The 26,283-nt window shown below is 28.0% G+C and overlaps 1 protein-coding gene across 1 annotated transcript in view; it reads right to left on the bottom strand.

Moving 5' to 3' along the window:
- The window catches only part of LOC107449990 (uncharacterized), a 41,970-nt gene extending 15,687 nt beyond the window's left edge, over positions 1 to 26,283 (bottom strand). The window contains exons 1-4 of the mRNA XM_016065686.5: positions 25,886 to 26,283; positions 21,107 to 22,838; positions 14,826 to 15,051; positions 5,461 to 5,594 (exon numbers count right to left, since the gene is read on the bottom strand). Coding sequence (XP_015921172.2) covers positions 5,461 to 5,594; positions 14,826 to 15,051; positions 21,107 to 22,813 — 2,067 coding nt within the window. The 5' untranslated portion in view covers positions 22,814 to 22,838; positions 25,886 to 26,283. The remainder of the gene's footprint in view (positions 1 to 5,460; positions 5,595 to 14,825; positions 15,052 to 21,106; positions 22,839 to 25,885) is intronic.

The raw sequence follows: 26,283 nt of genomic DNA, 5'->3' as shown, positions 1-26,283 counted from the left end.
CATTAACTCAAAATTGGAACAACTGTTCAAAGATGGCTATAAAATAAAATTATCTTTGGAAAATACAGAAAATTTTGATATTAAGAATATTTTGAAAGCAGAAAATATAACTCCTAATTTATTTCGGTATAGTGTTAAAGTTTTTCGATTTCACACATTTTAACTATAATTTATTTCCAACCCAATTTTTTAGAGATTCTTTTGTTTGACTATGAAAATATATTTTTGGACAACAAAAGGAAAAATAAAATATTTTACTTAAGTACAAAAAGTTAAGTATAACAGCTCTAGTTAATAATTATTGCATAGAAACTACAAGAGAAAAGTACAAGCAAAAAAAAAAAAAATATTTATAAAAACTGAATATTTTGAAAAAAGTACTTTTACATCCTTCGCAGCCATTCAACTCCTGAATTTAAAACATCAATACACCCCAGTTTTACCCCAGACAAAGGGGATATATAGCAGCAATTATATAGGTAAAAATAGCCAATTCAAAAAGAAAATTTAAAAATATGAAATAAAAAAATTAAAACATGGTTTATGCCAAGATATTAATGTAGCTATAATTACAATTTAAATAAACAACTTTTTTTTCTAATTTAATCATCACAGAAGTTGACTACAAAACTAAGCATTATATTTTTTCTCAAACAAAAGTTTTTTTTAATCATTGTTTTATTGATAATATATTATATAATAGCATGCTGGCCAATAAATAAATTTATAAAATATTGTTCACAGTCTTCTTTATTTTTAAAACTCAACTTATAATTACGTCAAATGTTTTATTTTGTTATGATATATTTTTTTCATATGAAATTAAGAAATGATTATATGAAATGAAGATCTTTTGATGATGAAAATTTAGAATTGTTTCCCATTTTATAGATATATTCAATAAGACCTTTCAATAGAACAATTTAGATGCAGAATTTTTGAAAATGAAAAACTTTCACTTTTGATTTTTGAAACAGAATTTATCAGATATGCATTGAAAAAAAGAGAGCCCCGAAAAACTGTTTTCCCTCCTTCATATATTAAATATAAATCCTTGCGTGAAACAAAAAAAAATAATTATTTCAATTTGAAAGCATGACTAGTTTATTCTGAGAAAGGGGTAACCTCGTAAGATAGATATTATCAATGTTTTCCAATTACCGGGACTAATAAATGGCTATAGGCTGATATTTACTTTGCATCTGCTTTTCCCGACATCTGTTATCAACACCTATCTGTTGAAGCAGATGAATACTAAGTCAGAAATTTATAATATCTAAATAAGAAGAGGGGGGAAAAGTAGGAATTTTTTTTCTTTTATTTTTGTGCAACTAAATGATAAATAAAAGTCCTTTTTGCTCAAAATAGTCCATTTTATTTCAAATTAGTTGTTTCAGTCGTCAGTGGCATCTCTGCATGATTTTTTTCAATGCATGCAACTGTAACAGAAAAAAAAATTTAAAAGAGAAAGAAAATCTATTTGATCACATGTATTATAAAATATTAAAAAAGTTAATGCAATGTGAAAAAGCACAAATAATGTCACATAAAAGAGATAAAAGGATCTTTATGCAGCATTGGTGCTTATTCATGCTCTTTTAACTTACGCAGCTCAAAATCAAACAGAGTCATTACAAGAGAGCAAATAGCGAGAGATCAACTTGAAAAAGATCGTAAGAGCATAAGCCCCTCAAACTTCATAATGTTGGTGCAGACATGCAGAAGAAAATCTTTTTTTAAATATAGTATATATAGGGATGCCAAACTACAAGGATGCTTTTTTTTTCGGTTTAAGCTATTTTTCTATAAAATGTAATAGAAATAATTTTCCATATTTACATAGTAAGATAAAAAAGTATCTGCGAACACAATCTAACAGTATCTGCAAGCTCATTTTTTTTTTTTAGAACAGAATGATTTTATTACAAAAAACATTTAACTAATTGACATATTTATTTTTTCCACAAAAAAATATATATACATGCACGTTAACATTAAGAACATTAGAGAAAGATTAATATAAATAAAAATGGAATTAAAGAACACCATTCATAGAGTAATTTTTATCATATTAAGAATTAAGTAATATTAATAATTTTGCTCCCGTAATTCTTCGCCATGAAATCCATATTTAACTTTTCGCATAAAACTTGAGCAGCTTTTCCTTTTTTCTTTTCAGAATTGGTCTCTAGGATTGTTAATAATATGACGGAACATAATAAATATATTTCAAATTTCGAAAAAATAAATAAATAAAATATAATGGCAGCTAAAGAAAACATATCAGCTGGGGGTTGGTAAGAGGAGGAGTGGTCTAAAACTACTTCTAAAAGGTGTTGTGCATCTACATCAACTACTACTTCAATATGAAAAAGGTCAATCACCCACCTGTTGCACACAGATGGACAATAACTCAGCAAAATTTACAACACAGCTATTAACAATATAAGAACATGGAGAAGGCAACAAGTAAGAGAAATATAATCGGGACCACTAGAATGGAAAGAAAGAATAAAAAAGATTTGATAAAGAAAAGACTTCTACGGATGCCATTTAAATTCATGAAGAAAAGCTTAGAAATTAAGTTCAGACACAATAAAATAAAGATTAAATAATTAACTAAAAAAAAAGTCTGTTGCACTTTACATTCAGTCATGACACTGCTGTCATTAAACATAATCCTAAAATTGGCAGATAAAGAAACAAAAAGGTGGCATTATCTGAATTTTATTCTTTCCTATAAAATTTCCTATGAAAATATTCTTTCCTATGAAAGATTTCTTTTCCCCCATAAAATATAGTCTTGTTTTAATTTTTTTGTCATTAATTTTTGAATTTCTCGTGAAAAATTTAAAAAAAAAAAAATATTTCACTGGTTCGAGGGGTCAATAAAATAAAAGATTCAATAGTTCAAAGCCATTTTCTTCACTAAAAATTTAGCAATTTCTTTTTTTATTGAGAAAAATACATAAAACTTAGTTTATAGACAGAGAAAAGATACAAAATGCAATTATAATAAGTACACCTGCCAAATAACAAAAAACAATGTTGCCAAATATGTACACATTTTACTTAATTTTTCTTCTGTGAGTTTAGAAACTTTTTTAAAGACACAGGGAAAATAAACATGACATATTTATAATGTTACACTTACCAAATGCTTTACAGTAGAAAAAAAACAATTATTTAGTTTTTAGAATAAAATTTAAAATTTTATTTGTCAATGAAATTTTAATTTGTTAATGAAAACAAATAATTATTTCAGACAAAGAAGATATTAAAATTAATTTTAAAAAAATTCATGCATCTCATTTGATAAGATGAACTAAAAAAAAAAATATATATATTAATTCGCTAATTAATGTTAAAATTCAAAAAATTAAACACTAAACTATTTTTAACAAATTCTACAAATTAAACATTAATACAGTAGGGAACCGATTATCCGGAACGATCGGGACCATCGCTATTCCGGATAACTGATTTTTCCGGTTTTCTGAATCGCTACAAAAAGCAGTTTTTTTAAATTGTTAAACCAAACTAGAAAAAAAAAAAAAAAAAAAAAAACAAATTGGAAATAATCTTAAAAAGAAGAAAAAACGATGAAGTAATACACTAATAATTATTTCCAAAATGATGGTAAGGTAAACATCTTTCAAAAAAGATAGAAAAATCCTAAAATCTTGAGAGGAAAAAAAAAAAAAATTTTAAAAAAGGGCGGGAAAATTTATCTTATTTCGTTCCGGTTTTCTGATTTCCGGTTCTATACTGTACTAGAACTAAAAATTTCACACTAAAATAAAGTTTTTTTTTTTTTAATATATGAACTTTAAATATAAAAAAACTTTTTCAGTATTAAGAAATGAAAATAAAACCTATCTTCAGCTGAAATAAAACAAGTATCTTCTCAAATGCAATTATTTATTTTCTTTAAATTTTATTATTTATTTTTTTAATATAATTTTATTTTATTAAATGAACTTAAACTTTGAGAAGTCTTTTTTTTTTTCTGATCTTATATTTTAGACCAGGCTCTTTTAAGTTTGGTTTTGTTTCAATAAGAATTTTACAGAAGTGAACTTCCTTTGTAAGTGCAGCATTGTCATAAGTAAGATCTACAGTAAATAAACAAAGGTTTAAACATATGTTTAAAAAAATTCCTGATCAGTATTAAGAGTTTTAGTGTTACACATCTTTTTACCTGTTTCATCTGCATTTCACAATTCCTATTCAAAAAATTGACAGTCACTTTATCTTTAAGAAATATTTTAAGTACGTTTTAGTTTTCCTCCAAAAAAAAATTCTTCATAAAAAAATTAAAAATAAAATCAGACAAGCTGTACTCATTCTCAAACAATTTATAAGCAAATGAAAGAGATTTTAAATTATAACAAAAATTTTATAACAATTAATATATGTTATTTAATTCATTTAAGTATTTTTTTTTTAGATGATTATATCTATATTTATGAATATTTCCTTTTCTAAAAAAGCAAAAAGAGAGAAAAGTGCTTATAATAAATAAGTAGAACTATTTTAGAGACAAAATTCGATTTTAATTTGTAATTTCACAGCTCAAAATATAATAACACAAATAATCACATATTTTCTAAAAAAAAGTTTTTTTTTTTTTTTTTGGTTCATTGATGTTTTGTGATTTTTGATAACAATTCTTGATAATAGTTTTCATTTTTCTTTTTCTTTCATAAGCTAGCCCTAGTCATAGCACAGCAGTGAAAAACATAATTTATAGCAACATGTTCTCAGACAAGATATGCCCTGTTGGTCTGGCACAGAAAGCTCCTAAGACTTATTCAATTTTATTATTCCAAATTCAAATCTATGTTTCCAAGATTTCAAAAATAAAAAAGCCAAGGATAATTCTAAACCTCTTATGAAAGGTCCTCTTTTGTGCAAAATCTCATAATTTGGTAAATTACTAAAATAAGGAGAGTTTAGAAAAAGCTGGAAAAGCAACTGTCTGCTCAGAATTGTTATGAAAGGTCTGTTTTTAAGGAATTGAGAAAAATCTTATATTAATTATGCGAAAATAAATTCCTGTTTTTACAAAGCAAAAAAAAATATGCCTTTAAAGAAGTTTGAGCTTTAAAAATATAAAAAAGAAAGACAGCATTGACTCAGTTTTTCGAAATAAAAGTAGTGAAGGATCCATTTTTACTATAAAATATTTTGGAAAGATCTTTGAACTGCTCAAAATTTCTCTTAAAATGCCATAAAACTAAATATAAAAGTATTAGTATCAAGCCATTTTTAAATTTACAGCTTCCTCTACAAATAAACTTAGCAAAATGTGGGCCAATATAAAATTTTGCACTATCAAAAAATAAATTTGTCACAAGCAGAAATCTGAAGAAAAAAAAACTGCCATATTATTTTTTTATTGGAAAATATTAGTGAACAGAAATACGAATATTTTTAAAAAATATATTGATATACTACCTGCAAAGATTCAGGCATTGGTACACCAGTTGAACTTAGAACATTGGTTTGGACTAATGTAACAGAAGGAAACATAGAAGGAGGATACTTTCGCCGAATTATTTCCAATGCTTCATTAACATCTGCCCGATGACCTAATGAAGAAAAGCAGTACATAAACTCAATTCACAGTAGCAAAAATAAATGAAGAGTAAAATATAAATTTAAAAATATTAATATTTAAATTAAAGCAAACATAAATAAAGCAAACGCTAAATTTATAATATAAAAATAAGTCTGCAAACAGAACGACTTGTTTCTACATAAATCAACTTAAAAATGTTTAGGTTCTGGAAACTGCAGTATTTTTGAGAATGAAAAATAAATATACATAAAATCATGTTTGAGCCAACTGTAACATTTTTACTGTGCATAATGGTTTATTTATAGAAGATTCCCGGGAAATTAAAAATATGTCCATATTGAGTGACGTCCGTTTTGTAGGAGTGCCTATAACAGGAGGTTTCACTATATATATATAAAAATATCTAATGCCGTGAAATCAAAATGGAATATTCAAGAATTGAACATTGTAATAATGTAGCATTAAAAATATGGGAGTTCGATAAAACAAGTGAAAAGAACTGAAAAAATTATTAATAAGTGTCCAAAAGGCAGAAAAAGGAGGAAAATGTTACTTTATATATAAATCCGGAAATCAGGCAAAAAGGCGGAAAAATCTCATCCCTGCATTTAACTTTTTAAAGTCTAGATGAAAAATATTTTGTTAAAAATTATTGTTTTATAATATTTAGATTCAGAATTTGAGACTTTTCCAAGCCTTTGTTATAGTACACAGATATATACAATTTAAGTATAGTGGGCAACAAAAAAAAAAAACCCAGAATAACTTTTGATACATTGATCGGATCTTCATGTTCTAAGATTCAATCTTAATAGTTTGAGGGAGTGACAACTTTTCTCTGAATAAACATGCCATTTTTTTTCTCGAGAGATAATAATTTCTGTGCCCCTGAATGTTAATTTCATTATTTGCATATTTCACAAACTTTTTAATGAATTGAAAATTTTTGTACACAATTTTAAAACTCGTTTATCCTAAAAGAATTCCAAGTAAAAAAAAATTTTTTTTTTAAAATTTTATTTAATAATAGTCAAAAGAATTTGAACTGTAAGTCATACAATTTTAGGCATAATTTTACTTAAAGTTCCTGAAAAATAGAACTTTGCAGAGAAATTTATTTCTTTTGCACCCTGTACGGTTCATGCATCTAACCACTACTGGTGTCTAAACTCTCGCGATTAAAAATCTTGATTTTTCTCATAAATTTTACAATTTTTTTTTAAGCATAGTAGCATATGGTTGGTGAATTAAAAATGAGAATTTAATATTTGGCAACAAAAAATTTTCAGTATTAGTTTAAAAATTTTTAAAGTCTTAAATTGAAACACCGTTTTTATGAATAAGCATATTAAGGTTATAGCTATGTTATCTAAAATTATCTGTGATGGTTAAATAAAGTATTCATCTCATCTTTGATAACTTATAAATTACATATTTGTTTCTAACATGTTTTCTATTTCAACAATTTAACTATGAGCTTAGCAAGCTTAAATTAGGTATTTAATTTTTCAAGATAGCTTTTCTTTTTTTTTAAAAAAAGAAAAAAACTTTTTGCGACTAAGCTGTTTTTATAAGAGCACAACATTCAAACAATGGGGGGGACATTATTTCATGCAAACAATTCAACACAGAGAGATTGAAAATATTGCAAATTGATCCAAAAAAATAAATTTAAGTTATCTGTAACATAAAATTCGCGCCCTAATTGGAGAAGCGGTTCAAAAGGTATGAATGAATGTTTAATCTGTAACAATGTGTTTCAACAATGAAATTTTGTCTGAATTACATGACGCCTAAAAGTGAAAGTGGTCATTGTTTACAACTTACCCCATAAGAATTTGCAAACGGCAGAAAAAAACACAATTCAAATCAGTGCTCTCGTTCTCAAGTTATTAGCGGGCATACTTACCGCCACACCTTCACTTTTTTTTAAAAAAGGTACAAGGTTTTGTTAAAAAATTGCAAAAAGGATCTCTTTACATTTCATGAGCTTTCAAAATTTACTAATATAAACACCTGTTGTATTGTGATATATATTATAGAAAATATAATTTTTCAACAAATGATTTCTTTAAAAAAAAAAGCTGTATGTTGTAAATAAGCGGTTGTTAACCTATGGGTCGCGAAGCGTATTTCGTGGGTCGCGCTGAGTCGAACCAAAAAAGTTAGTAATACACCAAATAATAAGTATTACCAACAGCGTTTAGATGCACCAAGTAGTAGTGGTTTTATAAATTCTGCCAAACAAGCTACACTTGCTTCTTTTCATGTGGCTTGGCATGTTGCAAGACAAAAGAAACCCCATAATATTGCTGAAAAACTTATAAAACCTGCTGCCATTGACATGGCACGTATCATGTGCGGAGATGAAAGTTCAAAGAAATTGCAAAAGATACCATTATCAAATGATACAATTCGTTTACGAATTAATGATATGTCATTTGATATTAAGAATCAACTTATTTCTGCTATAAAAATTGCTGGTTTATTTAGTATTCAACTGGATGTAACGACAGATGTAAGTAAAGATGCTCAACTCATGGTTTACGTGCAGTATCCAGGTTTCACAGATATACAGGAGGACATTTTATTTTGTAAACCTATGTCAACAACAACTAGAGGTGAAGATATTTTTCTTATGTTCGATTCGTTTTTTAAAGAAGGATTAAAGTGGAATCAGTGTTTCAGTATTTGCACCGACGGTGCGGCTGCCATGACAGCATCTCAAAAGGGTTTTTCGACAAGAGCAAAACAAATGAATCCACAAATTATATCGATTCATTGTTTGTTACATAGACAAAATCTTGCTTCAAAAAAATTATCACCCGAATTATGTATCGTTTCGGATGAAATTGTTGCGGTAGTCAATTTTATCAAATCAAGAGCTCTTAACTTAGATGGCTGTTCCGCAGCAAAGTTGTTCAAAGAGTATTATCATTACGGACAGAAGTCGAATTATTTTTGAGAGAAAAGAAACACCCATTAGCATCTAAATTCTCCAAGTTGAAGTGGATTACTAAAGTTGCTTGTTTGTCAGATATTTTATTTGAAATAAATAATCTAAATACGTCTATGCAAGGACGTAATCATACTATTATTGAATTAACTGAAAAAATTACATGTTTTAAAAATAAACTCAAATTATGGAGAAATAAGGTTGAAGTAAGGAAACTTGCTTCATTCCCGACTCTTAATTTACTTGTTGAAGACAATAATATTGATATCACAGATTTTGAAATACAGAAAATTATTATTAATCATTTAGAAAAACTAATAGCAGACTTTGATCGATATTTCCCTGCAGACGATGTTTTCAAATATAATTGGGTTCGAATGCCATTCAATTTTGATGTAAGTGATTTGCATGAGGAATTTGTTAATATTAATCAATTTCAAGAACAATTAATAGAAATACAAAGTGACCAAGCACTTCGATACAATTTCTACAAAAACACTGAACCTTTATGTGCTTTCTGGTTAAAATTAAAAACCGAAAAGCCAATAATTGTTAAAGAAGCCCTAAAAGTATTATTGCCTTTTTCAACAACAGATATGTGTGAGGCTGGTTTTTCGGCTCTGTGTGTAATCAAAAACAATTACCGGAACAAGTTAAATCCTGAAATAGATATAAGGTGCTCCTTGACAAGCATTCAACCGAGGTTTGAAGATCTTTCAAAATGTATTCAAGCACAAGGTTCTCATTAAAACTGTATGACTTGCATTTAAAATTTAAAAGACTTAACATATGTATAGATATTTCTTTTTTTTAGGAATAAGTTAAAATGTCAATTATTTTCAAAAAGTTATAAATATATTTTAATTTGGTCAATAAAAATTATTAAAAACACTTGATTATTAATTAAATTTTCCTTGGATCAAAAAGTACTTATGTTTATCCTTATTATTAAAAAAATAAATAAAAAATTTGTAAGTTAAAAAAAATCATCATCGTAGGATTGAAGATTTTTATAAAAATACGATCTAAAATAAAGCAATGAAAAAATTTTGACTTTTTTTGGGTTGCGGCTTAAAAAGGTTAAGAACCACTGTTGTAAATGGTTAATAAGTGTGGTCAAAATAATGACCTGGCGTTAAGGCAAGTTAACGGTTAGATGGAAATCTGGCTATCTACCCACCTGTCCCAAAAAACCTGGGTGTTTTTTTTTTTTGTTTTTTTTTTAAAAACTCATCTAAAAAAACAAACAAATAAAACCCTTATTTAAGTGGGCTTTTTTAAGAAATGACACAAAAAGTTGGTTTGCCAATCTTTTTTTCCCCTGTTATTATTACAATTATTATAATTCACACATTTTAAATATTTTCTCAAATTATTTAATCATTTTTAACCAAATATTCTTGATTACATGCTAAAAAGTTGAGAAAAAATTTTTAATACATTTTTGAAATTTTCCTTTTATGAAATTATATTTAACAGAATGAAAAATATTTTAACATAGCAGAAATGGATCACTCTTCATGTTTTACCAAAATATTTTAATCTCAATTAAATCACATAATTTTATAAGAAAATTCGGTAATTTACATTAATTAATGACGCATAGGCAAAGTAAAAATAAAATGAATGCCACGTTTAGTTGAAAGTTTTGCAATAGTCTCTTCTATGGAATAGGTTCTGTTTGACTGGTTAAATATCTTAACTTCAACAAGTTTTTAGCTTTTTCCAGACCTAAACTATTTCGCAGTTTGGACCAAACAAGTCCATATGTAGAAAACCTACACTCAAAAGCCGCTGAGCTTGCTGGACAGCCAGCTAACTGTACCACAAAATGGGCAAATTCTTTTGTATTCTCCACATAATGTTATTCTGAAACACAGAACTAGAATTAGCCATTCAGCATATTTCTTAGAAACCCAATACTTTGCCTCTTTCCTCGTGTATTTAGAAATTTTTTTTTTTAATTCAGCATACTAGCTAAAAAATGAAAAGGAGTAAAGGCTTTATGAAACCTCTTTTCAATAATTTTTTCGCATGGACTTAGATTCTCATTGCCTGGTAGTGTTAAGTTCTAACATTCCCTTTTTGATTTAAAAGTTTCGTGCGATTGATAAACAACAATCAAAGGTCATCTCAACTTTTCAATTCCTACTATTAGTTCACACTCGCCCTATATATACTTATACGACTTGTTCAAATTTTCGATCGTTAATAAAATACTTTTTATTCATCCACTAAAATTCAAATGCATTTTTTTTAAACTTTTTGTGGATGACATTTGATGTTAATAGTTTTTTTTTCCAATTAAATTTAATAAATTTTAGTTTTATATGGGAAGAAAAATTTCTTAGGCTGAGCACAAACAGCTTTTTCCTTCCTCAATGAAATAGACACCCTATAAAAACAAATTGAAAAAAAATGTAATCAAGAACAAATTGTTAAAATAAGGCTTTCTGCATTCTAATTCTTCATAAATCTATCAATCTTTATCTCCCCCTCTGCTGACCCAACCCAGAGTGGTCTTATGGCTGTTCCAAACCCCATCTTCTAGCTTCCACCATGTAAAAAAAGGAAACCACAAACAATTTTAAGTTCCAAATTTTGTGGTGGCGTTAAATTTCCTCGAGGAATGAAAAAGCTGTTTGTGCTCAGCATTATTCTCTGTTAACCTAAGTAGGAATTGATTTTAAAAAAAAATAAATTTACATTACTTGTTGTTCGCTGATAATGGCCAAACCTAAATTATGAAGGGAAAAAAAAGCAAATGGAAGAGTTACTGGGTTGAAAAGAATATTGAGTGTTTTTTGGAAGCATTGTCTTTTAGTTATCACCAAACTATATTTTAAAATATCTAGTAGGGAACAGAGTTTGAATAAAATAAGATCAATTGAAATTGAAAAACATTTTTGGCTATATCTCATCTAATAATAAAGAATAATGAAGTATAAATTTTTCTCTCTCTCCTATAAAAATTTTCGTTCTATTTTTTCATGCAGTTATTACTACTGATTTCCATATAGTTTTTAGAACCCAATATTTCTAATTTGATACTATTCATTACAACAACTGAGTCGTGAAATGAAAACATACAGTAACCTCTTTTATAAGTCTGACTCGCGTGATTTTGCCCTTTTTAATGTGACGATGAATTACAAAATGCAAAAAAGAAAATAATTAGTGTGCCATCTTCCTACAAAATGCGAGACTATGCCCATAACATTAGAATTTTTTAAAAAATACATATCCAATTAAACAAATTCTCTTATTTGATCCAATTTCTTATTTATTTGAAGTTAACGCTTCTGTTACTTTAAATTAGTGTAACATGTATATTTGTTATTTTTAAGTATCTTGCAGAAAGATATTAGAAAAAGAGAGACATGCCACAGAAAACCCGAAAAAAATTCTGCCACAGGGCCCCTATTTAGCTTTTCTGAATATCTTCCCGGATGTGTCATTTCAGCGCAGTTGCAATACTCATTTCTGAACCTTTGCAATGGTGCCAGCCTTTAGGCACCCCTCTTTTTTAAATTACAGCTTGCATTTGGAATTTAGATAATTCGAATTCTAGTTTGCTTGTTTTTTTTTCCTCATTTGAGTTTGAAAAAAAAAAGCATTTCCATTTCAATAATGCAAAATCTAAATGAATACTTATGTTGCTTATTTTTTCATTTAGCTGAGTCTTTTTGAAAACTCTTTAAATAAAACGTTACCAAAAAAAAATGAATTTTCTTTATTTTTCTCAAAAATATAGTTCCTACTAAATATAACTACAGTTAATTATATCTTTATATATTAGTATAAATTAATTAGAAAATATTTACATATACTCATGCATTAATTTAATATTTAAATTATAAGCTTCCTTTGCATAATACTTTCCTAACTATTATCTTGATTTTTTTTAGCGTTTGTAGGTTTAAACCAGTTTCTAGTATCTAATTCTACATCTAATATTAGTTTATTTTTTTCTTTGCTGTATGTGAGTAGAGTGGTATGGATTAAATGGAGTTAACATGACACTAATATTTTCACCTTTTAAATGCTATAAAACTAAAGATATATGGGTTATTCCTCAATAACTTTTGAATTCCACACAAATTACAGATTAATAATCCTTACATTATTTATCCACACCAAAAACCTTACTGTTCATCTTTTAAGAGCTATGAAAATCAAAATATGCCACAATCAAATTTTAGAGAAAAATGGGCAAAACTTCAGCATTTTAATTTTGATTAACTTTACTTATTATAAAGTTTTAAAACACATATTATTATCACAATTACCAAGAAAAAGAAACACAAGCTTTCCATAACACCCAATGAAGTCATCTTTTTACCTTATCAAGCTATTTTAAAACAATAAATTATATTAAAATGGATAAATGATTCCTTGTTCTGAATCAAATTAAGATTTTATAATAGATTAATGATTATATATTGATTATTAATATCATTTACTAGTCAGTAATAAAGTTTAACAAGACTTACAAACGTAATTTTTATTTATTTATTTATTATTATTTTTTTTGCCTTTACGAACACTTTACCCAATTAGAATTTTAAGGAGAAATTAGAAATAATACTGAAATAGCAATGTATTGGTAATTTGTCAACATATACAATCAAACATATATTTTTCGAAATTGCTAAAAACTCTGACTTCCTAATGTTTTTTTATATGGATAATAGGAAGAAGAAAAAAACTCTTAATACATTTTTTGGTAACTCTTGATTTAACAAAACATTTTCGATTGCTCAAATTTTTGCTTTCTTCTTTCTGAATAATTTAAAATGACCTTGAGGATAAAGATTAGAGAGAGATCACTCAAAGATTCGATTAAAGAAGATTAGAGATATCTTAACAAATTTTCTCTTTAATAATTTTGTGCATCAGTTTTTGAGATGGTAAAATATTATTACAGGAAAAAACAGTTTAATTATGTTAATGTTGAATTTTTGGTTAAAATATGATTATTTTAAGAATATTTTCTGAGATTGGTCATTTTCCTCTGCAAAACTAAGTAAAAGAAAAAACTTCAAGCCTGCTAGTTTCTTCTTATGCAACGTAGGGTGAAATAACCAACACTAATTCAAAGAATTCGAAATTACATTTTATTGGTTGCAGAGCCAGACAAACACAAATAGTTTTCAAAGAAGCAATCTTAAGCTGCACAAAACACAATGAAGTTGACATGACAATGCAAAAGCCCTATGCTCATTATAATTATCTTAACAGAAGATTTATTGAAAAAAGGAAATAAATGGAAAAAAAATTATTTTGGTGCTGCAGACAATAGCATTCATTACCAGTTAGGGATAAGTAAAAAACTACAATGAGTAGTTAACAAGATCGACTATGTCTAAACAAGCACAATTTAATCAGCAATATCAGGAGATAGACATGTTTTTATGCAGGTGGAAATGCACCCATCTACCAGAATTAAAATTCCAAAGACTTATGAACAATAAATTATTTATGCATATTTATATATAATTATTTATATTTTTAAAATTGATGAAAAAATTTTGATCAGAATGTGCTTTGGGTATTGAAACGAGTGTTTAATAAAAAGCCTTTTTGTGGAAAATTCACTGCTTATGAAGTTGTCGTTAAAGTCTTAAATTTATATTCATAGCTGCCAATATGGATAGGAAAAAAATCCAGTAGATTTTACTAAAAAATATAAATTTCATGATAACTGTTGCATAATATACATAATTTTACAAATAAGGAAATTATTATAAGGAAGGAGATTATAAAATTATCTCCTAGTCGCTATTACATAATTTTTTTTTCAATAAAAATGCACAACACGTGTATTTTATTATTTTTTTCAATAATCATGAAAAAGATTTCTAGAAAAACTTTCAATTTTTGGAAAAAGTAACAACTGTAAAGATATAGTCAGGAATAAAATTTCCTAATTTTGCCTTATAGTAAAACAGTAATTGACAATATACATCACCAAAAATTAGATTTAAAAAAAGAAACTTGTAACTAGTTAAACGATTATCCACAAGAAAATACCGGGTTCAAATTTCTTAGACTAGAAAAAATTGTGTCACAGATTTCTACGAAAGAAAGATAGAACGAATTTCTTGAAACGAGGTATGATAGTTAAGACAGTGTTAATAAAAAGACATTCCATTAAGGTCTTAAGACTCTTACGAAAGAAAGATATAACAAGTTTCTTGAAATGAGATAAAATTATGATAGTTAAGACAGCATTAATAAAAATACATTTCATTAAGTTCTTAAAAGTGAAGAAACTCGTTATACCTTCGACCACAACAACCTTTAGTAATGGATCATACGGATGGTGCTTAATGAAGACATTTGCATTGGAGTGCTCCATTATACTTTTGACATTCCTGCCGTGCTTTCCGATGAGACGGCCACACAGCTCTTGTGGCAACTCAAACTCATAGACAAATTCTTTTGATGATTGTGTGGAAGTCTTTGGGTCTAAAAATCCATTACATTCCAGTTTGCATTGTTTTACAGTCTGCAAAAAGAAACAATATTAATGCGAAAGTACATTAACATATTTTCTACATTTAGGGTCTATACATGGTTAATATACTATGGTCTTTTGACTGTCTGTTTGCACCTTAGGGTGCTTCTGTAACTTTTATTTCTATTTATTGTACAATTTCTGCTTGACGTAAACCCTACACAAATAGGGTGGGTCGTGTCACTATTCAAATTATACATGGTTAATAACCTAAATCAAAACTTTCAAAAGCATTAATTATTTTAAATTAAATTGAAAATGTAAGATAAATATTGTACCAAGTGGTTTAAATATATTTTGTCATTAATTGTTTCAAAAACAGCATATGTATAGAATATAGCTATATAAGAACAAAGCGGTACAAAATAAATGGCAAAGAAGTATAAAATATTTTTAGAGAAATCATTTATATCAGGATTAGAAAGGATTGTAAACACAACGGTAAAATTTGTAGCGAAAACAATAGTTTTTAATGCGAAATTTTAATTTTAAATTGTTACTTTAACTCTGTTTTTCTGCCTTATATTAAACAAAAAAATATATATATATATGTTTACTGATTTAAAAATAAGAGAATAAGAGTTTTTAATATTTTTCTTCTATAAATTATACATTCAAAACAAAAATAATAATAAACCAGACAGACAGGGGGGGGATCCCAAATTATAATTAAAAAAAATATTCTACTTTAAGTCCCTTTTTTGAAATTCTGTATAAAATTAATAAAGATATTTAATCAAATTAAAAAAGGCATTTAATCAAATTAATAAAATGTCTATGATAAAATTTTCAAGCATCCTGTTTCTAATTGAGTGAATTGAATCTAATTTCTAATTGAACCTACAATAACAATTTTTACATAATGTAAATTAATATTATTAACACTTAACACTATTGTTTTTGTTTGGATTCCAGTTTTTATCTTTTTTTTAATCTACTTATTACAGCTCTTATAACAATACAATTAGAAAGTATCACAGTTAGAAATTTTTAAAAGTTTTTATCAATATATATTTTGAAAACCAAAATCTTTTAATAATTTATAGAGATCATTGGTTCACATTTTAAATATATTTTATTATAATTATTGCCAAGCAATTTTTTCCATCTCAGCAAAATTTTGCTCAACTTGCATCAATGCATAGTTATAGAAATGTATCATGCTAAGAATATTAAAAGAGTTAAAATAGGACAAAATTTTGTTAATTGTTTATTCATAATTAATTTTTTTAAAGGCCAATTTAAATTATTAATTGTAAAGTGGCCAGTGATCCAAAAAAGGTTGGGAACCTATTTAAAAAAAAATAAATAATAAACACAAAAAAGCTAAATAACAAACTTAAAATACTAAGATCCTTTTTGCTTTTGCGGACTTAGTTGAAAAAAAGATTATAGCTGTACCACGATTAATTTTTCTTTTACATAAATAAGCAAATAAATTATAAAAGCACAAATATAAATTTTCATAATTCAAAAACTAATTAAAATTTTAACCAAAGAGAAAAATTTTCAGTGTTGCACATTTTCAAAGATAAAAATATGTGGGTGCAATAAATAATTCAAATCATTTTTGCTGAACTAAATCTTATAACCTCCCTCTCCTCAAAAAAAGTAGAAAAAAATACCAATGACAGCTTTAAGAACATTTTTACTTTAGTTCCTTAGACCAGTGTTTCTAAGAACCATTAATATATTTTTGAGCTTTATCACAAACCAGTAAAGTCAATAATTTGAAATATTGGCACAATATTTACAAAATTATCCAAAATTAATTTTTACAAACATAAAAACAATTTTTAAACTGTATTTTAGAAAAAAAATGTGTAAGGACAAGATGCTTTCATCATCAGTTTTCTCTGATTTTGCATTAAAACCTGTTTTATACAATCAATCAATAATTGAAATCCCATTCAAGCTTTTAAACTTAACATGAAATTAGATAAGTAAGTAAATAGTATTTAAAATTCAACTGAGACAGCCATTTTTCCAATTTTTAAATTTAATGCAAAGTTAAGTTGCAAAATACTTTTTGTTTGTCATTTACACATTACAGTAATTTTTTTTTCATTTTGAACTTATAATTCTTCAAAAATAGTAGATGGGATAATATTTAGAGTACTACCTGTGTGTAGAAATTTAAAGAGATAGCTTGCATTTTATTTGCAAGATATTTTGTGAAGCGTCCGTTAACGGACCCAAATTTCTTCTAAACAGACCCCTGTATTGTATATTTGACTAATGCTAAAAAATTAGTTATATGTTAAATATTTAACAAAGTTAGTTATTTTATTTTGATTTCAAGAGCAATGAAAAATGCTATTGCAATTTTTTTAGGCCTGTCTTTTTCATAATTTCTTCAATACAAGAAAGACACATTATTTCTCCTTGGCACTTTACTTACAAACAATAAGGTGTTAATAATTTTTAATGTTTTTATTTTTACTTTGAATGAATCCAGATGTTATTAATTGCCAATTGGTCCTTTATTTTTTTGTTTACCTGCATGCTGGGATTGATTCTGAGCAATAAAGAATTTGGTCTGTTTTATGATTTGCTAGACTAATTATTTCCTTTATTGCATTTTGCAAATCATCATTACATTAAAGAAAATAATTAACTATCATGAAATCTGTAGCAGTATAGCATTACTGAAAAACAGATTGACGAAATCACGGGAACCGGACTCTTCAAAAAGGGGTTACTCAAATGCATGTTTTGTTTCAAGATTTGAGATAAATAATATTGCATAGAAAATATTGGGTTTTAAAACTAAGTGGAAATCGAAAGCAATAACTGCGGGGGGGGGGGGGGGGAATCGATAAAATCATTACCTTAAAAAATAAATTATCAAAAGCGCGATTCGAATTTCCCATATCGACTGAAACATATCGGGATATCTAAAACCCAAGTGAAAATCTGTGTCAATAACTGCCAAAAATACAATCAATATGGATTTACAATATCGGTATAAATTAAGCGCTTCAAAAAGTGATTATTTAAATGAGAGACTCAAATTTTACATGTAAATTTCTTCAGAAAAGCAAACCAAAATGTTTTATTCCCCAAAAGCAAAATATTTCTGCAAGAACTCTGTAAAGTTCTACTGCAACGTTGATGCAATTTTATTTATTAATTTCATTCTTAAATAATACTAAAAGAATTTTACATTTTAGAAATAAGCAATATAACTTACAAACAGCTGTGACAAAAATTATTTGTTTTCCAATTGCAACTAAATAAATCATTATAATATTTTCAAACTTTAATTGTAAACAAAAATGTAACCATACTAGATAGTGAATGTATTAAATTTATTCAGCTCTCATAAAAAGAAGAAAAATTCATGTTACTTCTTGCTATTGCAGGGGTCTGTCCAGACATTTTGTGAAAGGTCCGTTTTTGTATAATTGTGAAAAAATTACTCGTAATTTGTGAATATAAAATAAACGTTAAATCACATTCTTTCAACCAGGGTCCGCATTTGTGAATTTGTGCAAACAGGGTCCGTTATTGCAAAAAAACTTTTTCAAGAAGTTTTTAAATTGTAAAGACATACAAGATTATGCTCAACACTGTAAAATTATAATAAAAAAAATTAAATTTTTAAAAATAAACAGCAATTGCAGATACTAAATTAGCAATGCAACATACAAATATTTGGTATTTAGCCTATACTGCTGAACGCAGAATATTCATTTCGGACGAATAAAGGAAGAAAAGGCTGACAAAGACAAAATTTAGTTCGTTTACACGTCTTTCCACCCCCCCTTCTTGGGAAGGGTTTATTCGATTAACAAAACAATAATGAAGATAAACAAATTTGTGAAGGGTCCGATTAAAAGATAAATTAATTTGTGAAGGGTCCGTTTTTAAGTTAAAATATTTTGTGAAGGGTCCGTTTTTATGAAAAGATATTTTGTGAAGGGTCCATTAACGGACCCAAATTTCTTCTAAACAGACCCCTGTATTGTATATTTGACTAATGTTAAAAAATTAGTTATATGTTAAATATTTAACAAAGTTATTTTATTTTGATTTGAAGAGCAATGAAAAAAGCTATTGCAATTTTTTTAAGCCTGTCTTTTTCATAATTTCTTCAATATTACAAGAAAGACACATTATTTCTCCTTGGCACTTTACTTCAAATAATTTCATAAAGGCAAAGTATTAAGTAAATAATAGCATTACTAGGTGGATATAAATGTAATTACAGGTTTCTAAAGATAAATTAATTTGTGAAGGGTCCGTTTTTAAATTAAAATATTTTGTGAAGGGTCCGTTTTTATGAAAAGATATTTTGTGAAGGGTCCATTAACGGACCCAAATTTCTTCTAAACAGACCCCTGTATTGTATATTTGACTAAGGTTAAAAAATTAGTTATATGTTAAATATTTAACAAAGTTATTTTATTTTGATTTGAAGAGCAATGAAAAAAGCTATTGCAATTTTTTTAAGCCTGTCTTTTTCATAATTTCTTCAATATTACAAGAAAGACACATTATTTCTCCTTGGCACTTTACTTCAAATAATTTCATAAAGGCAAAGTATTAAGTAAATAATAGCATTACTAGGTGGATATAAATGTAATTACAGGTTTCTAAAATGTTAAGAAAATCGGTTTAAAAGAAATATTAAGTCATGGAACCCCTTTCACTTTGCAATAGAACCCAAGGATTCTCCAGAACACCATTTGGGAACCGTTACTCGAGGGATTGATTTCAATTCTTATCAAAAGTTTAAGTTGTGTTTGCTTTTCTCAAAAGTTAACAAACCTACCTTGAGTTTTCAAAGAAATAAATTGGAAAAGGTAACTCTTTTCTTTGATATACTGGTTTCACAAGACAGTAAGGTATAAGCATAGCTGCCAACATAGATCAGGAAATATCCGGTAGATATTTTGAAAAATAAATTTCAAGATAATTCTTGCATAATTCACTAAATACTTTACAAATAGGGAATTTTAGTTTTTTTTTATAGACATTAAAATAGGAAAGCTGTAATATTTTCTGGTCATGATTGGCATCAAATATGCTTAAGTTATGAATTGTGTTTAGTCACAATTTTGAATAGCAATAGCCATTTAATTCATAAGAAATAATTAAGATTTTTTCAATTAATTTAGAAAGGGAGTTCAGTTTAAAACTTTTTTTTGTTCTAAAATGTATAGTTTATTTTCATCAATAAGCTGAACATTTTAGAATAAAAAAAAATGAGGTTTGCTTTATTATATATTAGTAATACTTATTTAAATATTTCAGCAAGCAATTATCGGGGCAAAAAATCTATTTCGATAAGGATTTATACTTGGGGAATGTTCTAAAATGCACAAAAACCAGCAGAATTTTTATTAAATCAGTAGACCAGGAGAAACGAGCAAAATCCAGTAGTCTACTGGAAAATCCAATAGAGTTGGCAGCTACGTATAAGTATAAAAAAAAATTTCTAAGTAGGTACTATTTTTGAGGGTGCCCCTTGATTCTCAACAAGTTGTGATTGCGGTTCATCGCCAAGCTGGGCCATAGTGTTTTATTTATGTTAACGTCCATAGTTTTCTTTGGAAACCCAATCGTGATTCTGATTGGTTTAGATTTGAACGTTATTTTTTAATGTTTAACGGAATATGTAATTTCAGAGGTCAGTTAGTTCTATGCTAGATGTCAGCTGGTAAGGTTAATTCTGCCTTTGGTCCTAATTCTGTGTACCTAAAAGTGAGGATATTCAAGCTATATAAAGTGAGCCTATTTTTTTTTCTGTGTTTACTTTATTAATTTTTGTTTCGATTCAAAATGCATTTTATTGGGTTTATTAATTTTGCTTATATTTTGTCTATTGCAATTTTATTAAGTTTTGGCCGATGTTTTATTGAAATTTCATTATGTTTTGGCAGCCATTCCAGTGTTCCACGCAAACAGAAATGGAGCCAAACAAAAAGTGCCAATTTCGCCAAGGGGCATCCTTTAATATATTTTTACCTTTTTTTCTTCTTTCTATTCTTATTAAAAGCAACAATTAAAAAAATTATAAGAAATAAACAAAAAAATTTACTTTATATCCTTCTTCAGTCGATAATTCTAGGTGGCTATCTTTGTGAGATGAACTAGTTGAATTTTTATCAGCAACAGTCAAATCTATGTTAGTTTTTATTTCACAATACCTTCCTAATGGCAGAATTTCATTACTTGCATTGAGCAACTGCTTTGAATCACTACACAAACTAGTTGCACTCAAGTTAGTTGATTTTGAAACTGCTTTATCAGTCCAGTTTGAACTAGAGAAATTATTAACAGAATCTTTACAATTTAATGTCAGTGAATTTAAGTCTGGAGAAATTTGTTGCAGTATACAAGTTGCTGCACCTGAACTAGAATTATTTTTATTCATATTCAAAATGGAAGCATATGTCTCAGATTTGACACCATTACCGTGCCCATTCTCTGTAGAACTGCTAACACTAGAGCCTTCTGCTACAACTGCATCTATATTTAGAGTCTTACTATCACAAGTAAATTTATCATTAGAAGTTAAGGATAAATCTTTAATGGCAGACAAATTATTTTGTACAAGATCATCATCACTCTCTTTAGGATTAAAGGATCTCTCATCCGAGTGGTCTAAATTCTTTATAATCGATTCGACTTCAGAACTAAAAGACTTTTCTGTTCCAAAAATATTCATATCTGGACAAATAGAATTATTATCTTCATTGGGTGGAACTTCTAAATGCTTACCAAGATTGGATTCTTTCAAACTTTCAGTATACGAATCGGTGTAGTTTTGAATGTTTATTAAGGATTCGTTAAAAGATAGCAAATTCAGAACATCTTTCGGAGAACTAGAGCCATCGTTTTTGATGAGATTTGATGCAATAGCAGTTGGACTGTTGCTAGCGGAACTTTTATCTAATTCATCGCAAAAACTACTCAATAAGCTGCTTTCATCTAAAACGCTAGATAGACTATCTTTATTTGTGGACTCAGCAAATAGCTTGCCTTCAGAATCATCACTAACATAGCTTAAACTATTTTCATCAAATGCACTCGAATGGCAATCTGTTTCGATAATCTTCTCGCACTCGACGGGTGACGAGGCTGTTAAATTGTCTAAATTTTCACACTCAACAATGTTCTTTTGTAAACAACCTTCGGGGTTATTATTCCCGATTTCAAAACTGCTATTCAAATCTAAGGTTTGGTCATTTGGACTACTCAGGTCGTCCTTATTTGCTTCGGATAAAAACAAATCCTCGCTTTTGAAGAAGTCTATATCTTGTTTAATCAAATTTTTGTACTTTGAACTCTGCTGCAACGCAGAATCGTTTTCGAATTTGACAATCCCTGATTCAAAAACTTGCTCAGAATCTTCTACACTATTTTTTATATCCTCAATTCTTAAAAAATCTTTGTTCTCACTACCATAAGACACATGAGAGTTTTCAACGCAGTTGGGTAAAACTAAGTTACAATGGGGGTGTCCATCACTTACATGTAAAGGTGAATCAAATAACGGGCAGTCGGACTCAGAGGATTTCTCAGACCTTATTGGAGATGTAAAACTGCAGGCATCAGAGAGGGTGTTATCTATATCTGATGACGATGTAGACTCCACACAGGACTTATTTTCTTCCTGTATTTCACACACACTGTCGGAAGGCAGCTCACTGATAGATTTTGTTTTCTTCCTTCTTTTAAGCCAATAAATAGCAAGAAAAGTAAGAACTGTAGGAACCAAACATATCACTAAGTTTCTTGTCATGATGATTCAACTCAACTGATTTCAACTAAAATAAAATAATTAATCATTATTTTTACAACAAAATATATTTTCGTAATTATTGTGAATAAATATAACAAATTTACGAAAAATTCCTGCTTAAAAAAAAATTTAGCTAATTTTTTGATAAAATTATATTTAAAACTAAAATTAAGAACACGTAAAAAAAAACTATGGATAAAAAAAAAAAACATAGAAATTGAAGGTTAGACTCAATAAATTAATAATAAAATCTACTTCTTAAAAGGAATAATAAAATCTTACTACTTTATTAAATAAATTAAATTTATGATCCAAGTTACTTGGGACTTCATAAAATTTTACATCTTCATCATGAAAATTTTCAACTTATATGGGAATTTCAAAGCCAAAGAAGGCTAGCTTGCTTGGACTTTTACCAAAATAGGCTGACTTTTCAGCAACTGTGTTAAAAACACTCTAATAATATTTGCATAGCATTTAACATTCATTAAATCAGTTATTTAACATTCATAATTCATTAAATATAAATATCCAAAACTTGAAAAATATTTCCAACTAAATGTTGAATTTAAACAGTGATTAACAGTGAAATCCTATTAATTATTTCTCGTTTCTTCCAACCAAAGTGGAGGAAACTTTCTCACAAAGAAATATTTTTAAACGAAGATTATTTTCACAAAGAAATACAGTATCTATTTTTAAACAGAAATTCCTAATTTTTGATTTCTTCTTTTACTAAAAGTGGATATGAATCTTATACCCCTTTATACATCTATTAATATAGACCAGCATTTCCCAAAGTGTGACTGTCCTAGTGTATGTCAAAAGGAGCTCTTAAAGCTTAATAAAAACAGTATAAGGAAGATCATAGGTCTTCTTACTGGTCACTGTATCCTCAGGAGACACCTAAACATTATGGGAATAGAATCCAATTCTCCTTGTCGGGGATGTCATCTAGAAGAAGAGACATCATGACACATACTTTGTGATTGTGATGTCTATTCTGCTCAAAGATTTGAGCATCTAGGGCAACATTGCGTCAATGCCTGGGAACAGCAAGATGTTCCTGTAAGGTGCTTGCTGAACTTTATTTCAGCTATAGGGCTTTCTTGCTAATCACAACTAGGGTTTGAGTACAATAGACCTCCGGTCGATGTGCCCTGCTCGTCAGAGCTGCCCAACCTCTAAGTCTAAGTCTTCCTAAAGTGCTGTACGCATACCCCCAGGGGTACGGGAACAGTTTAGCGGGGGTACACGTTCCTATGCGAAATATCTTGCAACAAACAAAAACTTCATACAATTTTATTTAAAAACAAAGCTAGCCATGAAAATTTACGATTACATATTTTTCTATAGGCTATTTTTTTGCAGAGTTAACGGTAATAATTAGGGCTATCAACAACCAGTTGTGATTTTTAACTTTCGGGCAATTTTTTTACAGTAAAAAATACATTCATTTTGTATTAGTTTTACACAGCGTTACGAAAAATTTAGAAAGGGTACACGAAAGTCATAAGTTTGGGAAACACTGATATAGACTATAAACATTCACCCTATGGCAGAATTTTTTCAAGCTACCTGCAGCAAAATGCACTAATATCTTTCTGCAAGCTACTTTTAATCATAACAAACATATATGCTACTAATTTAAAATAACAAAAAATATTAAATTTTTTTTTAATTGAACATGTAACAATTTTTATTCTAATATTAGGGGCGATATCCTCGCATTTTTTTGGGGGAGGGGGACACACTGTTTCCCTCTTAGCATTTTGTAATTAATCATCACAATGAAAAAAATAATTAAAAATCCTGCAATGCGTTGCCGGAAAAAAGATCCACGATGAAATCACTCAAAGCAGACTCTATAAAGAATATCGGATTTAAAATCTATGGAGAAATTAATAGCAATAACTGCTAAAAATTTGACAGAATCATAAGCATGAAATAACTCTAATTAGCATGAAACAACACTCCCGCCTTAAAAAGTAAATACTCAAATGCATGATTTGAATTTTCCATATTGTTTGAAATATATCGGGATATTTTAAAACCATGCAAAAATTAATATCAATAACTGCCGAAAATTCAATCGAAACATTACATCGATTTGCAATACTATCAGCGTAAATTGAGCGAGTCAAATGTGTGATTATGTATGATTCAAATATTGCATGTAAATTTCTGTATAAAAGAATACAAAAATTTTTTACTTTTCAAAAGAAAATATTTCTGCAAGAACTCTGTAACGTTCTGCGACAATGTCGCCATGTTGCTGCGATTCTGCCACAGGGAGCATTCATAATTATCCTATCTATTGATGGACACACAAAGAATACACAATAAAGGGGTGTCATATTTGGACAATCAAGGCTTTTAAAAAATCAGAACTCATCAAACACCAGCTTCAAGAAAAAGCAAAGCAATTTGATACTCAACATTTTACTAGTTATTTTTAATAAATTGAAGAAAAAAAACATGCCTGATAGTCAAAGTTAGGCATGATGAGGCATCTTATAAATGATAAATTATAGGTTCTTGTAGCAAATAATCCACTATCGGTTAACAACTAAATAAAGAAAAAGTTGGTGCTTACCCATCTTTAATGTAGGATGATGCAATATTTTTTATGTTTGCATACACATAAGTTTGAATCGTTGCTTAATGCCAGTCTAGCACAACATTTTGCACGTCGAGCGAAATACTAGCAACTAATTAAGAAACAAAATACTTTATGTCCAAAGGGAAATAAAGGTAAACTTGGAATCTACACTGCAACTCATTATATAATGTTAGATAGCGTTATAATTAATTTTTAAACACATTCAATTACATTCTTCCTGTTTAAATGCATAAAAAAGCTTCATCTAGACAAATTATAACAATCTGAAATTCAATAAATGAATTAACTTTTAAAGGTGACCCCTTAACGCAAGGATTTCATGTAATAGTTAAACTATAATTGATAAATCAAATAAGCCATACCAAGCAATAAAATATAAAACGAGATGAAAAACGCTTTTCAAACGAAGTGTTTAAATATCTAAAGAAGGCACTGAGTTCAATACTTACATGGAACAGTAAACAGCATGGACATCGTTAAACATATTGAATGATCAAATACTTTATTTCAAACGAGTAAATGTTTAATACAGTAATAGAAAGAATTTTCTGCGCTAGTTAAGAAATACATACAATTTCCACAGAGAGTACTGCCATAGTAAATCTAGTTAGATATTCATTTAAAAACTAATAACTACAACATAAACACAGCACGCACTCAAACATGCAACCATGGATGCTTCGAAGGATCCAGCGAAAAGTTAGCATAGAATTTTTTCAACTTTTGAGTTTAATCAATCGGCATCTCTTATTGAAACAGTTTGCGCCTTTTACGAAGCAAAACGGTAAAAACTTTTTAGTGCAGTTTGCACACATTAGATTTTAAATCACCCCATCAATATAATACT

Source organism: Parasteatoda tepidariorum, chromosome 4, assembly GCF_982258835.1.
Source record: "Parasteatoda tepidariorum strain Cologne lab strain chromosome 4, Ptep-v5.0, whole genome shotgun sequence".
Classification (NCBI taxonomy): Eukaryota; Metazoa; Arthropoda; class Arachnida; order Araneae; family Theridiidae; genus Parasteatoda; species Parasteatoda tepidariorum.
This window is presented reverse-complemented; position numbering and strand designations above follow the sequence as displayed.